At 41.4% G+C, this 15,291-nt stretch overlaps 1 protein-coding gene and 1 long non-coding RNA gene across 4 annotated transcripts in view; one reads left to right on the top strand and one right to left on the bottom strand.

Annotated features, from left to right (window-relative positions):
* The window catches only part of LOC130165202 (uncharacterized), a 47,657-nt gene that overhangs the window by 2,326 nt on the left and 30,040 nt on the right, over nucleotides 1-15,291 (bottom strand). The window contains exon 3 of one of the 2 annotated variants that reach the window (XR_008826752.1): nucleotides 6,919-7,003. The exons of the other annotated variant lie outside the window; for it this stretch is intronic. This is a non-coding gene — a long non-coding RNA (uncharacterized LOC130165202). The remainder of the gene's footprint in view (nucleotides 1-6,918; nucleotides 7,004-15,291) is intronic. 2 annotated transcript variants of the gene reach the window in all.
* Nucleotides 1,434-13,836, top strand: ptger2a (prostaglandin E receptor 2a (subtype EP2)). 2 transcript variants are annotated; one of them, XM_056370211.1, is made up of 3 exons: nucleotides 1,434-1,596; nucleotides 3,315-4,209; nucleotides 10,464-13,836. In XM_056370211.1, the coding sequence occupies exons 2-3, from the start codon at nucleotides 3,385-3,387 to the stop codon at nucleotides 10,644-10,646; spliced, it is 1,008 nt and encodes a 335-aa protein (XP_056226186.1). In that variant the 5' UTR covers nucleotides 1,434-1,596; nucleotides 3,315-3,384; the 3' UTR covers nucleotides 10,647-13,836. The 2 variants fall into 2 exon arrangements, with proteins under 2 accessions (XP_056226186.1, XP_056226184.1); XM_056370209.1 differs by having other exon boundaries at nucleotides 1,434-2,166.

The following is a 15,291-nucleotide window of genomic DNA, read 5'->3' as shown; positions in this document are numbered from 1 at the left end:
AGAGAGAGAGAGGAAGAAGCAATGGCACGATGGCAATATGTCACAATTAAGAATTGGTTAATGGGCCTGAATAAAAAGCACTCAAGTGTCATCATCATTTCAGGGCTTTCAGCCGACATCAGGACCCGTTTTGGCGTTTATTCTGCTCTCAAAATGGATGTGAGAGTTGAATTAGGATAATATTTCAATGCATTATGTTATTTTTGAAAGCTTTTTCCCTAAAGATGTGCAGATGCTGCAGAGTGATTTTGTGCAGAGAGGATAATATGGAACAACGACGTGACCATCGCTGCACAGAATCATTTATGTCCACTTCAAAAAATAACCCTAAAAAGCAAAACAAGGAATTGTTAATTTCTTATACTGGCCATTTACTAATAATTTCCCCGATTCATCGTCCACTTTTAAAGGATCAAAAGGGAACGGAGACAGGCTAGAGGACAGGGTTTATGAGGCAGACACTCACATTCATCCCGATGGGAAATCAAGAGCTTGAAATGGATGCGGCTTTGGGAGGAAACCCAGGAGAACAACATGCAATCTCCACACATGAAGGAAACCAAACACACACTTTGAAGGCTACGGTGTCACACACATGGCGGATGAAAGCAGGCCACACACGTGCTCGCATGCATAGACATAAGAGGGTTGCATACTATTCCCAAAATATCACACAGCATACAGGGAAGGCAGATTCTACATTTTTCTTTTTTCCTGTTCTTATTTCTGGAGACCCACACAGGTCAGAACGTCTCCACACGGTCGTATATATATATATATATATATATATATATATATATATATATATATATATATATTGCTTCAGGGACTGAAAAGGCATTGCAGAATTTTAATTTATGAATTTATGTCAACTTGCTCCGTGTGCTGCATAATTCATGCCAAGGTGAGCATCTCATATATCTTACTGTCCGAGACAAAGACGCACAAGGTGACAGGCAGCTGGTGAATCTACGTTCACTCGCACCTGAACAATTCCTACTCAATTAAACTCATGACTCATTAGTCAGAAACAATTTAGTTAGTTGATTGTTTAAGCAACAATAAGCAAAAACCAGTGTGAGAATTTACTGCTTTAGTGCCGTTTCATAAGATTTTAAAGACTCTGGTTCCTATTGATTTATGACAATTTATAATTACAAAAACTTATTTATATCCCTCTTTCTAAGACAAATTATGTCATAGTGAGCACTTGTTTATCTCTTCCTTTGGTGTTATCAAATATTGGAAGATAAAAAAAAATATCCTAAAATAGCATAAATGATCAATACAAAACGCACAGCCCTGTGATTGATGACAGGTTTTTTCAGCTCCAGCCTGCAGTCACGCAGAGGGGTGGGTGTACCCGTGCACCGTGACGTCACCGCATCATTCCCTGTACCCCGGGTCCATTCATACCTACCTCTTCACAGCGCCGCGCGCCTCGCCCTCTCCACTCCCCACCTTTCAGAGCGGAGCGGCTTTCGTTAAGTGTAAGAAAACAAAAAGGCTTAAAACGAGGGGGGGGGAACTCAACATGGACTTTAAAGCGCGGGAATAAGCGTCCGGACTTCGGGGGAGCAAGTTAAAAAACAATAGGTGAGAGCCTAATTGATCTGGTGCCTTTCACCTCCGTGAAGTCAACGCGGATGTGTCGGTTGCTGTTTTGTAATTCTCCGTTTAGAAATAATTCACCGGTGTAAAATCTCCTTCCTCAATGGGAAACGGTGAAAGTGTCGGAGCTGAAGTGAAGTACTTTTCAATTTAATTCATCCAGCAGCGTTTGTTTTTTTATTTTTTCTATTTAAACTCCAACTTTCACAACTTCTTCTGTCCTGTTCACAGCGAACACAGAGAACACTACGTATAAATACAGACATTTAAACTAAATATAACTTGTGTCTACATGGACTTTTTAAACGTAATCTGGCTCCGTATGTCTCCAAACGCAAAGAAGAGCATGTCAATAAATCTACTTTCCTCACATGTCTCACTCTAAACCGCTAAAATCTGCAAAACAACATCTGCGAAACACATCCAGCTCCACACATCCAACACCTGGGCACATCTGTCAGAGCTCTCTCCCTCGTGTTAGTGCAGTGATCCAGGGACATTCGGAGCCCTGGCTTCACCAGAGTGGACACGTCGTGCATTGGACACGGCAAGTAGGTGAGTCAGTCACACACACACACACACACACACACACACACACACACACACACACACACACACACACACACACACACACACACACGGAAAGTGAAGGCACATGCAGCCACACAAAGTCACACAAGTGGAACAGATGAGCCTGCACTTAGTTGTAAGTAAACATTCACAGCGCTCAAGAGGGATTGCACATTTCCAATAGATAGATTGATAGACGGACAAGATTTGACCTTTGAACCTTTCTGCCTGTCAGCTGATATCTGTGAAGTGCTGAGGCAGAAGAGGAATAACTTGGGGGGGTTTTCATGATTCAAAACTTTTAAACTGGCGCAGAGTTCGAGGTTCAAGTTTATGCAGAAATGTTCTGTTTAGCGAGAGAGGCAGAGAATGTCCTCTGGGATCGGAAAAGTTAGACAAAGACGTGCAAACACATGGTCAGCGTTGTTGACATTGAGTCAAAACAGAGTGTGGAAGAGAGGGAGGCTGGTAAACATCCTTCACAAACGATGCTGCATCTCCTTTTGGCCAGGGAGTCGCGATCAATCAAACGTTGCTGCCGCTGAGTGTACGTTTCAAAATGCTGCTTTTTTTCTTGTGTTGTGTTAAGCCACTTCTTTTGGGTTTGTTTTGGGGGTTTCGGTTACAGTCTTACCCACAACATGAAAGGGGAATTAGTGCACGTGGTAATTGTGGAAGTTTCAGGGCCATCTGTTGGCCATCACTGCTTTTCATGCCCTCCCTTTTCTTTTCTTTTCTTTTCCTTCTCGCGTTTCATTCATTTCACTACATGCGAAATGAAAATTGAAAATAAGCTGTGAGACTTTTGGTTTAAACTGAGCAGCTAGGAAACATTAGACATGTCCCAACAAATCTGAGTCTTGCTCGTGATTTTGGCATCGTTTTCTCAATTAATCAAATCATTATTTTGTCTCCGGGTGTATTCAACTGTTTTATTCCAAAGATATTCACTTTACTATTTTACATGACGAAGAAAAGCATCAAGTCCTCACATTTAGAAATGTGGAATCAGCAAATGTTTGGCTTTTCCTTCTTGAAAAATGACGTGACTAATTGTAATTAATGATCAGATTAATTTAATTTCCTGCAGATCGACTGAGTTAATTGACCAATTCTTCTTTTCTTCCTTTCAGTTAAAACAGGACGGCTGCAGAAAACTACTTGAGGAAACTTTTTCAAAACTCCGGCCCGCCTTCAGCCGTGATGAGTTCAGAAGACGACCCGTGCCACAGCAAGCTCCACGTCAACTCCACCGACACCCCGCTGATCAGCGCCAGCATGTTCGCCGCGGGCATCTTCGGCAACGTCGCTGCGCTGGTGATCCTGGAGATCCGGCGACGCAGAGAAGCGAGGACCGAGGGCGCGTGGCGGCGCAAGCTGTTTCACATCCTCATCACGTCGCTGGTGGTCACGGACCTGATGGGGACCTGCCTGATCAGCCCGCTGGTGCAGGTGGCGTACTCTCGCAACATTAGCATGGTGGGGATGTCGCCTACAGATAAGAGCGTGTGTTCGTACTTTGGTGTCAGCATGACCTTCTTCAGTCTGGCCACGCTGTCGCTCCTCTTCTCAATGGCGTTAGAGAGATGCGTTGCCATTGGATACCCCTACCTGTACAGCCAGCACGTCACCAAGAAATGTGCCTACTTCACAATCCCGTTGGTGTTCGTGTTATGCATGTCCTTCTGTCTGCTCCCTTTTGTGGGATTTGGTAAATATGTACAATACTGCCCCGGCACGTGGTGCTTCATTGACATGAACCCAAAGGAAAGAGACGACCAAGTCTACTCCAACCTGTACGCCACGATCATGCTGGTGCTGGTGCTGGCCATTGTGGCTTGCAACGGTTTTGTGGTGTACCAGCTGTTAAAGATGTACCAGCGCCGGAGGAGGAACGGCGGCTCGGTGATCTCGATGTCGAGATCCAACAATGACAGCAGACCCATGTCCATGGCCGAGGAGGTGGAGCATCTCATCCTGCTGGTCTTCATGACCATCATCTTCATCATCTGCACGCTGCCCCTAGTGGTAAGACAGCACACACACACACACACACACACGCATGCGTCTGCCAGTTGGGGTGAACTGACCCCAGAACAAACTGAGTGGCTGCAGTTAACTGACGTGTCTGGGGTTAATTAGCTCTATGGGTCCGTTGGTCGATAGTCACAGCAGAAATTGATTGAAGGTCCATCATGCAGAGAGTGAGCAGGTGTTTTAAACAACACCCATGCACTTTAAGTTCACCTCATTTCTTCATTTACCAGTAGGCCACATTTTTTCCCACAAACCTCACAACTGGAAATATCTCGGTTTAATTTCAACATAAAAACACGACTGAAAATTTGGTTTAAAAATGTAAATGAGACACAAAATCAGCTACTTTTGCACTTTGCATTTAAACTTCCTACTTGAATATAAACTGAATTATCATTTTGTCTCCATTCTCATCCTTTTTTTCTGTAGCTGGAATCTGTAAAAAGCAATTAACCTTGTTTGGTGATTTCAGCAGCGAGGTGCTAAGACACAGCGTTACGCACAAAATCAATACGTCATTAGTTACAGTGAAGGTGTTTCGGGGGAAAGTAATTGGTGCTTTTGCTAAAATAGCATCTCGTAACCTTAATGCAGCCTTTAATACAGGAAGAGACCAGATTTAAGCAACATTACAATTCCACAAATGACAGTCCAGTATCGATTAGAGCTGCAGCTAATTATTGTTTTCATCATTCATTAATGTGCCGATTATTTTCTTGATGAATCAATAATCATTCAGTAATAATACGTCAAGAAAAAAGCAAAAAATAACTAATCAAATAATCAACTTATTACTTCTGAATATTACAACATTACATTGATATTATATATTAGGTATCATGACGCATGTTTTTTGTGTGGAATCTGATCAAGACAGAAACATCGTCGTAAATCACGCAACACAACACTGACATGTATCCGTATATAACTCTCTCCACACTCGTGGCTTTTATGACAAAAGCAGCTATTCAAAAATAATACAATAGACTATGGGCTGTTCTGGAGCCAAGTTGTAGACAGGAAACAGTGCGAGTGCCTTTCACAGCCGGTCTGACTCAGCTGCTTCTCTTGATGCCGCAGGTATAAACTACATGTTTAAATATAGATTTCATGACTGTGTGTGTCGGGCTTTTATTAAGTGACGTTTATAAAACATTTTTGTTGTTTTTGTGATTTTAAAAAAGGAAAATATAAATCACAATTTGTCATATCATTTTGTGCTTATTCAAATATAGAGTCTGATCACGATAATCACTTTGGAGTCGAGTGAAAAACACCATTGAACACACTAATATCTAAAAGGGAAACGTCCACATTTCGATCAGCTGACTTCTGGTTTACTGTATAATTATAAATGAGCTGCTGATTTAAAGCAGGAAGCTGTTGAGACATGAGACGTTAATGGGAAGATTATCTGACTCTTAAACTGTAATTCTACATTTTATCTAAAGCAAAAAAACAAAAACAAAAAACATTATCTGACACAAAAAGTACAAATGACTCATTGTCTAGTGATGATCCATTAAGCTCTCAGTGAGACTAGTGGGCGATCTGTTTGCAACCACCTCGGTTCTGAAAGTGCCACTTTGGACTCGAAATGGGAAATCGATAACTCTCCCAGCATTGTATGAAGCCGTGCACTTTATCGCAGACATCCGTAATGGGCCATTTGGTTTGTGGCTGCATCTCAGTTGTGGCTTGAAAATGCAGAGTCACGACCTTCATCTCTGCAATGATCCTGCATCAGAGTTAATTTAATAGAGGAATGTGATAGAAGACAGAAACTGTTTTATAAGATGCGTGTTCTCAGGCTTTTAGGGAGTCAACATGAGCTCGGTCGGAGAGAAGGCAGGTTCTTCCCACTTCGTAGTATTTTAACCGCTTCAACTCTATTAAAAGTCAAGTTAAAGCAACATCGTGAACAATTTAAAACTTAATAGTTGCTGGATCCAGTGTCGCAGAATCAGGGGGTTCAATTAATTAAATAATAAATAATTAAATAAAATCATGTTCGCAAATTTTCACCTAAAACCACTTACTGCCACCACTTTTTATTGAGTGGAGGAAAATGATCCAGTTTGCCAGCTGCTGCCCGAACGTTCAAGTGGACAATATCCAGCACAACCACAGAGGGTTTAAACTGAGAACAGCGAGTAGTAAACTTGAAAAGCGAAAGTTATTTGTGTATTTAAATGTGATGGTTTATATTACACTGGCCTGCACTGTGCACCAGGTGCAGACTACTGAAGGACACGGGGATCAGCTTTCCTCACTGCTTCATCAGGAGGCTGAATGGAATAGATGACTTGGGTTTCACAAGGACAGAGTGAGAGGAGGAGAGGATATGACTGGTGCTATCACGGTGTGGGTGGACATTAAAAATAGTTTAATTCAATTCAAGCAGACTCCAGTTTGGATGCTGATCATGGTGTTAGCCGTTACTACGTCCATCTGGTTGTTAAAGAGGCGTCCATGTTTGTTTGGTTTTCAGGCACTTATTTACGGATTATTAAGTGCCAATTAAGACGTATCTGAGCTTTCAGAAAAATCAATGTCATGATTACGACTTGGATGTGAACACTACTTATAGCCGGAAACCTATGATTATAATTACAAGAACTCAGCGTTAATGTGCGTCTTCGTGTCTGACGTTCATTTCAGCCAAGTCTTCTTCTAATGGGAGTCATGTGTGATACATACATACTTGTGGCGGTGTCCTCTCCTCTCCTCATATTTCCACAGAATGGCCACATTAACCCATTGACGGACATTTCCATCCGTTGCTCTGCAGAGAGATGTAGAAAACCTTTTACCATGTTTCATTCAAAGTGCACACTAAGTGATTACACCGGGGGGTTTAGACCCTTCTATTAAAGGAACATCCAGCCTCAAGTAGACTCGTCTTATTCCTGTCTCTACGGTGTAAGGATGTCGTCCCTGCTGATGGAAGACGTTATACATTTGCAGTGTTACGCCGACAGTCGATCTATAATGAGTTCTTGTGTCCGAACAGCATCTCAGTGGCCTGTTCATTAATACTTGGCAGAGGAGATGTGAGTTAACAGTCACAGAAAGTCATTTAACTGTAGAGTTAAACAGCGTCTTTGTCTGAAATGAAAAACAAATAGTTTCAAAGATTACTGTGAATTTGAAGTGATAAAGCTGCTGCTGTAAACTGCACACATGCAGTGTGAGAACATAATTTGACGGACGCACCAAGAAGGTGGAGCTTAAATTAAAATTGTGAAGGTGTTTGATATTTGCTTTGTGGTCACAGGCTTCTCACGGCTACACATTCAAGTCGTTACAAACAGCACGACAATTACATCACTTATTTAAAGCATTATAGAAAACAATCATGCACCAACTTGCAATATGATACCACAGTGTGAGGGCAGGATTTCACACATACACACACCCAAACACACTGTGATTCTGCCAATATGAAACTGTGAGCCTGTGATGCGTTTGTGTGCGATATACCTGCGGTTATCTCTGATTGCATTAAAAATGGAAAAGGTCGGACTGTAACCTTTTCGTGCACAGAAAGATAAAGACACTGATGAGGAGGTAGAGACTGGGAATAAAGGTGAGGCCGAATGTGAACCCAGGAAAATACAATAACGTAATGCAAACGCTCTACGCTCTGCGTCTCTCGGGGCCTCACAGACACTTCACATTAACACTTTAATAACACTTCCTGTTGGTGCTGGGATGCTCGAACAAACTGGGTTCACAGTGTGAGTCAGATGCATAAGATCTTTCGCCTGCTCGGTTTCTGTCTCACACACATGGCGAGGCCTGTCAGTGATTAAAGTAATGACTTCATGTGGTTTAAGTTTAAAATGACGCCGTGGTTGTTATGGAGCTGTTCTACACATCACACCTCGTTCTTCATTCGTTAAGGACTTTGTTTTTCTTTGTGTTACGTAAGTGAGACTGGTTTGTGTGACCGAGCAACAGGAAATTGGCCTAACGAGGTTGGCGAGACAGTGTTGTCGCAAACCATCGAAATCCCAGGAAACTGGGTGTTTTTTTTACAGGAGTCAATTAACCTAAACGAGTTCGGACGAAATGCTTCATAATACAAGAGAAACATAAGAATTGTATGTGAAATTCAGAAGACAGACAGAGAACAAGAATGGGCGGGAGGCAGAGATGAAGATAAAAAGTGGAATAGAATGTAAAATACCAGACAAGTGAATAAACGAAAGAAGTTAATATGACTTTATAAACAGCTGCAAGGTCGTTTTTCCTTTCACATTTAACCTGATATTGTTCCTCTCCGATCCCCAGAGAGAACAGCAGCAGGAATTTCTAAACCTGTGAACTAGTCATAGCTTCCATGGATTGTATTATTAGTATTCCCAACCTTGTGGTCATCGGCCCAGGGGTTTTACTGCTTCTCATTCCAGCCAGTCACTGCACTTTAACCACAGAGGAAGAACTAATCAGCAAAGTCTGCTGCTCACTCTTGGCCTCAGTGGTAGGAAATAAAAACAGCTGTAATCAAAAGCTGACTCCGTTTAAAAAGGTCAAAGACTTTGCGATACAGGAGTTATCGATGACAGAAGCCAAAGAACAGACGCCGCACACACGTTCGTCTGTAGGATAGTGAGCTGCCATGTTGATTAATGTTGATTTAATTTCATTCTGCTCTACTCATTATTGATCTTCCCAACAACATCAAAACACAGCAACCGAGCTTAATCAAGTTACAGCGAGCTAATGACAGTCTCAACTAGCTTTAGCTTATTTACCTTTTACCTCTTGAAAAATATGAATTTGAATGAACCGGCGTCTTGGTCATTTAATTAGCCGTCGCACATAAACGAGGCTTCAGCTAAATAAGTCACTACTGAGGAAAAACAGCTGAACTATACCTGCTTAAAAGGTAACTAGCCTAGCTTAGCGAGGTAGCAGCAAATGCCATCTTAGCTGTGGTTGAGCCACCTTTAAATGAAAAACTTATGGATGATAAAGATGAAAAGTATTAGTGTAAGTGACTGAGTTATTGGCTAAATAGAGATGAGAGGATTTTTATTTTTTCATCCCTCTTAAATTCACATCAAAACAAATGTCAAATTATGTAAAAAAGTGCTGTGTATTAGTGCTCGGATGTACTGTGCAGATAGTGATTAATAACAGCACTAAGATGGTAATATTAATGGATGCAATCCTTATTTCACAACAAAGGTTTTATTATCTTTGTATGTCAACAACTCAGCTGGCAATCAGCATGGGAATCTCAATTTGGTTTGGCCTCAGAGTTCAACATCTGCCTATCAGCCTCTCCTAAAACCACAGAGCACACACACATTCACATTCACATTCGCAGTCATTTGTAGGCCGCCCGTGTTTGCCTCAGCAGCTTGTCTGGAAAGCAAACAAAACGATGCTGAGAGCAGTTCAATATCCTCTTTCAATTAGACCAATACTCCGGCCTCTGCAAACATCCTGTGTGCCTTGGGATGCTTGATTGTTTTCTGCATATAAGAGGATAAAATTGGTGGCCATGCTTTTTGTTGTAGCGTTGTGACTTTTGAGCAAACAACATTCATCACGCTAAAGTTAGTTTGCGCAAACACACAGAGAACACACACACACACACACTCGCAGCACTTAGGAGATGGAACCACATGACCTCTGACGTTAACAATCTTCTGGTTTGTAGATACTTACAGATACGTTCCCATAGAGACAAGACAAACGCCAGTTGTGGTGACTAACTGATCATAATCAATGAACTACAAGAAGTTTTTTTCTCTCTCTATAGGGGAAGCAGGACAGAAAGAAACAAATGTTGTTCTGCTTGATTCTACTTCTGCTAATGAAAGTCGTTTTAGATCCGAGCTTCACACAGTCTTCAGTGTAGGCCACCCTAAAGTTAAGTTTGTGTGCGTGTGTGTGTGTGGAGGATAAACGGGGAGGTCATGGCTGAATTGAAGCTTAGATGGTGTGTGAACAGGAATGTGAACCTGAACACAAACAGCTGACCTGGTGTCCATCTTCAGCTTCCAGCGTACCCACTCGGAGGAGAGCAGTCGTACATTTTGTACCCTCCTTATCTCGCTCTTCATCTGTTGCTGCTGCAGAGGGTTTACGGAGGGATTTATAACCAGGATGTTAGCTAGGATGTGAGACAATGGTGTTAGCAGGAGGCTTATACCTTGGCAGGTCATTTAAAACACAATCTCTCGTCTCAATCCCTTCCCTCTTCTTTCCTCTCTCTATCCATCTCTCAGATCCGGGTGTACATCAACACTGGTAATCCTAAGGAGTCTCACCCCTTGGACCTGATCGCCCTCCGCTTCATCTCCGTCAACTCCATCATTGACCCCTGGGTCTTCATCCTCCTCTCCCCCAGCGTGCTGCACTTTTGCTGGGACTCTATCTGCCGGGCCTCCCTAGGACTCTCCAGGGGTTAAAGAGAGTACCGCTAACATCACGCTGCCTCAGCCCTCACAGGACAACACTGACCATTTTCAGTCTGGGGCCATAGCCTGACATGACATGACATTATAATTTGATATTTATATTTATTGGACACGTGATTTGTTGGTGTGTTTTCCTCTGTGATCACATAAAGTGGAGAAGTTTCACGGGGCTGCAACATCTCTTCCCCTGTGGGTGGTTCATTTGTGGGTGTTGCCTTGAGATAACAGCCCTTTCTAACTGATAACCACGTCCAACCAGTTTTATCAAATGGTGGCCACTTGTTGCCATTTACTAGGCGTTTCCATCCACTTCTAGCATTTCATTGCCTACTGACTTCTCTACATATCTATATAGATATATAGATATATCTATATATATATTTAAAGTATAAAAGCTCAACGTTTTGCCTCTTTTGCTGCTTGTATTTTATGTCGGAGAATCAGTTAAATGAAAAAGGCTGCTGATGGGAAAAACAACAACAAACTGCAAGTGCATTTGTCTACGATGCATTAAGACTGAACTGTTTGGATGGAGAGTCTTGAGCAAGGACATGTGACAGTGGGGAGGGGGGGGTTCTTCCATCACCGTGTACAGAGAGAGCGATTCGCCTTCGATCCAGGACAAAGGAAGGAAGAGTTACCGACGACATAAAGCCTTGCTCGCACACGCCTCCTCTGATTCAACCAGTCACGCCGAGTCAGACATCACGTTCGGAGCGGGATCCGTTTTCACCTGCCATTAATATGTAGCTGTACAGAACAAAGCACGGGATCCATATAACATCACGTGAACAGACACAGAGATAAATGTATGAATGACAAGATCAGATGGGACCATGATGCTCATGTAAGAAGATAAAAAAATGTTGGGCGCCACATTTATTGTCAAATTTAAGGTCAGAGATTCTGAGAACAAATAATGCAGCATATCTACATATAAACCAGACATGTGACATGCAGATATAGATACTGTATCTGAAGCATGCCTTTGTCCTCTGAATACTTCAGTGATCATGGGTCATCATCCTGAGAACATTATCTCATCACCTTTGGAGCTTCTTAACCTCTGGTCCGCTTTGGTAACCCCTCCCCCCTCACATTCATACCAGACCCCTGCTGGAAAAGTCAAAGGGCAAGAAGCCCCTTAGAGACGTTTGGTCCGTACTTCACTCAGGGAGTGGGCGGGAAAGAGCGACGGCAGTGACATTATTTCATTTCTCTGTACATGCAGCATATATTATAATATTTTATAAAAAAAAATATATATATATAAAAAAAAAAGGTTGTTGATATGAGACTGTAGTTACCCTTTGACTTGAAACCTCTGCTTCGTGTATTGTTAAGTAACAGCAGGTAAATATTCTCATATAATCTTGCTCTACACGTAATGCTTGTGACCTACTAAACGAATGATCGCACACAAGTTAAGCAAATGATGGGACTTTCTTTAAATGACAAAATAACACACTTCACCATACTGTTAGAGGCCCCGTCATTAAAACCACTAGTTTTCAGAAAATGCTGTTAAAAACAAAAGTCTCAATCATTTAATAAGCTAACAATTTTATTTTGAAAATGATTTATTTATAGGGTATAAAATGTAAAAGTATCAAGCCTCTAAGTTTTTAGGAACACCTAACTAAAACTACTGCAGTCTGACACAACAGCCCTGCAGTAAAACTTTAATATTTGGTGTGACGTCACTGATATAAGTGGATAAAATAACAGAAACACCTGTCAGTATTATGCAAAACAATTAAACAGCAGCACAAACTGCAGCCTCCGAAATGAAGAAAAAGTTAAATCAACACGTCTGTGAAACACTTTTGAGCAGAAACTGAACATTATAACCTTCATGCAGGAGGATTTACTGCACTTCTGTTGTAATAGGCTGCATTAGTTTTAGCTATGTGATCCTTAATCACATGCCAACTGAGCGTATATCATCTGTTACTCTTTAAAGAAAAGAAAAAAAGCATTATTGTTTGTTTTCAATTTGTGGACAGATTTCTGAGCAACTTAATGATGTTTCTTCCTGTATCTTGCTTTATTTCCTCTTGGGAGGTTTTTTCATTCAGTCACGTTGCCTGTAAACCCTTGATTTTTTTTTTTTTTTTTTACCCATTGACTTTTAAACTGCAGTGCCATTTGAACTGCATTAGTTTTACAAGGGAACATTTTGAATCATTTTTTATCCGACGTGCATATTTCCAGGGAACCGATCTGACGGCACATATGATGTTTCTTTAATTTCCTCCTGGTGATTCCAGTCATCTTCTAACTAATGCAAGCCCACTGATAATGGTTCATCATTCTCCCCTGACTAGTAGAAGGTTACACCGGGTTAAATTGCGTAAAACCACAGGGAATTATTACAGCATCCTTATAGAAAGAATCACAACCAAACTGAGCTCCAGTGTCTGGCAAGAAAATAAGCTACTACAGATTTTTGCAGGATCTCCGGTCGTAAATCTCTCTCGAAAAAGAAAGAAAAACACTCGGGTTACGCAACAGCAGGGGTCCAGTTCAAATTGAATGAGTGGTGTGTAACATCAGTGTGTATAATGTGAGAAAAAAAACAAAAACAAACTACAATTCTCATATGACTGTCATTTTAGAGGGTGTGAGAATTGTGTGAGCATCAGGTAAACTTTGTGGCTGTGAGCATTAGTGTTTGTGGTGTGTGTGTGTGTGTGTGTGTGTGTGTGTGTCTGAGAGAGGGTGTGGGAGAGTGCTGAAGATATTGTTTAGCTATTGTGTTGTGAGAACAGCGGTTTATTGCCGTCCTCGATCTGTTGTTGGTTCTGAGCTCAGCATCAAAATGTTCAGTGTTTACCATGGGTATACTGCTTCCTGTGGATGTTGTGTGTGACTTTTGCTTCTGTGTGTGTGTGTGTCAGTGCTTTTTCCTGTTGCGTCTTTTTGAAAATATGGAAGTTCCCACTTATATGCTTGTCTGTTCATGTGCCTATAATATGTGTGTGTGTGTGTGTGTGTGTGTGTGTGAGAGAGACAGACAGCGCTGAAATGTAATGATGTCAAACCAGAATGCTACCTACCTGGACGTCTTGTACTCGTCTTGTGATTATAAAGTACTGTAGATGAAACTGAATGCACTGAGGATACAAGTGTGTGTATGTGTGTTTTATGGCTTGTGTAAATAAACATCTCATCCACTAAATATTCTACCCGACCTGCTTTGTAACTAACACACACACACACACACACACACACACACACACGTGGAGTGCTGCACATGTGTGTGTTTCTGTTTCTGTATGTTCGACCTTGAAGAATCTTCCCTCTTCCCTTTGTGTGATTTAACCGGACTGGCCAGTGTGTTTAGGGGCGAACACAAACCTCATCAAGCCGTGTGGTCTCCGTCAGACAGTTTTAAGATCCTAAATATTAACATCAGCAAATTGATAAAGCTAAATATTTATGGAAACTGGGAACAACAAACAGATGCTGCCAAACTTTAAAAGCTGAACAGAAAATGTAACAACAAACACTACAACCCCCCACCCGGCAGATACAAGGCGATGGTCGAAACAAACGACGCCCTGCTTATCCAGGGACACACAGAAAGCTCTACATTATAAATTCATGAAGTCGTTATAAAAATCTGCTCTACACGAGATTTTAAAGACAGAGCAGAATCACTTGTAGACCTTCTGGTGTGAACAGCCGGGCTACTGCACAGAGTCAGACTCGTCACTTTTACAAACCACTTTCACACTTACTGTATGTGTGTGAGCACAGACGGAGAGAGAGGTGCAAACAGATAAAGAGTTCAAACCAGCTAACACTAAATATGATGCAATGTTGTCTGTAACTGTTCACAAAAGTCCCACAACCGTTTTCATCTACGGTCTCAATTTTGCACATTGACCAACACAGTCCATAAATATACTAGGCGAAGGCGCAGTCTTGTTTTCCTGTCACATGATTGACAGTCTTCCTACAGTCAAAACTGAGTCAAAGGGAAACAGACACGTCCAACAGTCAGCTGAACCGAAACCGCAGAAGTTGTGAGTGTAAACTTCAATATTCAGATTTTCAGTGACGTCCATCTTCAATAATATTTTCCACCAGCTTTGAGAAAAGAAGCTTGTTGCACTGGTTAATCTCATGATCTGATAATGGAGCAGCACATTGCTTGGCTTGACAGTAGATGGGGAAACTAATGGGCTTAAGTTAGGGACCATCTGAAAACTAAATTCACCTGGGTCTCCTCCTGTTAGAAACTCCGCATCCACTTACATTTTCCCAAACTTCAAACTTTCTATTTACACTTTTCATTTCCATATTTTATATCAGCTCAAACTTTTATTTTTTATTTTGAAGGTGGGGTTACTGTGCAAATCAAACTTTGTTATTTGTTTAAACTAGATCATGGAACATGGTTAAAATAATATTTTGTATATTCTGTGAGTGGCTAAAATAAACAGATGCAGATGAAGACAGAAGTAGTCAAGCTTTGTGGGAATGTGGTACTCACACAGCTGTTTTGAAGATACTTCATGTTTTTCTGTGAGACGAAGAGCAACCAGAGTTATTGTATGACAGTGTATTAAAAATGTTATGAGCCGTTAACTACAGTTATGAAATAGTAACTTCCTGTCTTCACATGCAT

This window comes from Seriola aureovittata, chromosome 24 (assembly GCF_021018895.1).
Source record: "Seriola aureovittata isolate HTS-2021-v1 ecotype China chromosome 24, ASM2101889v1, whole genome shotgun sequence".
Classification (NCBI taxonomy): domain Eukaryota; kingdom Metazoa; phylum Chordata; class Actinopteri; order Carangiformes; family Carangidae; genus Seriola; species Seriola aureovittata.
This window is presented reverse-complemented; position numbering and strand designations above follow the sequence as displayed.

What these genes read in the sequence shown, in the direction of transcription:
- ptger2a (XM_056370211.1), top strand. Translation starts at nt 3,385, where the DNA reads ATGAGTTCAGAAGACGACCCGTGCCACAGCAAGCTCCACGTCAACTCC. An exon ending in TCTGCACGCTGCCCCTAGTG is followed by an intron (nt 4,210 to 10,463) that starts GTAAGACAGCAC and finishes TCCATCTCTCAG; the next exon opens with ATCCGGGTGTACATCAACAC.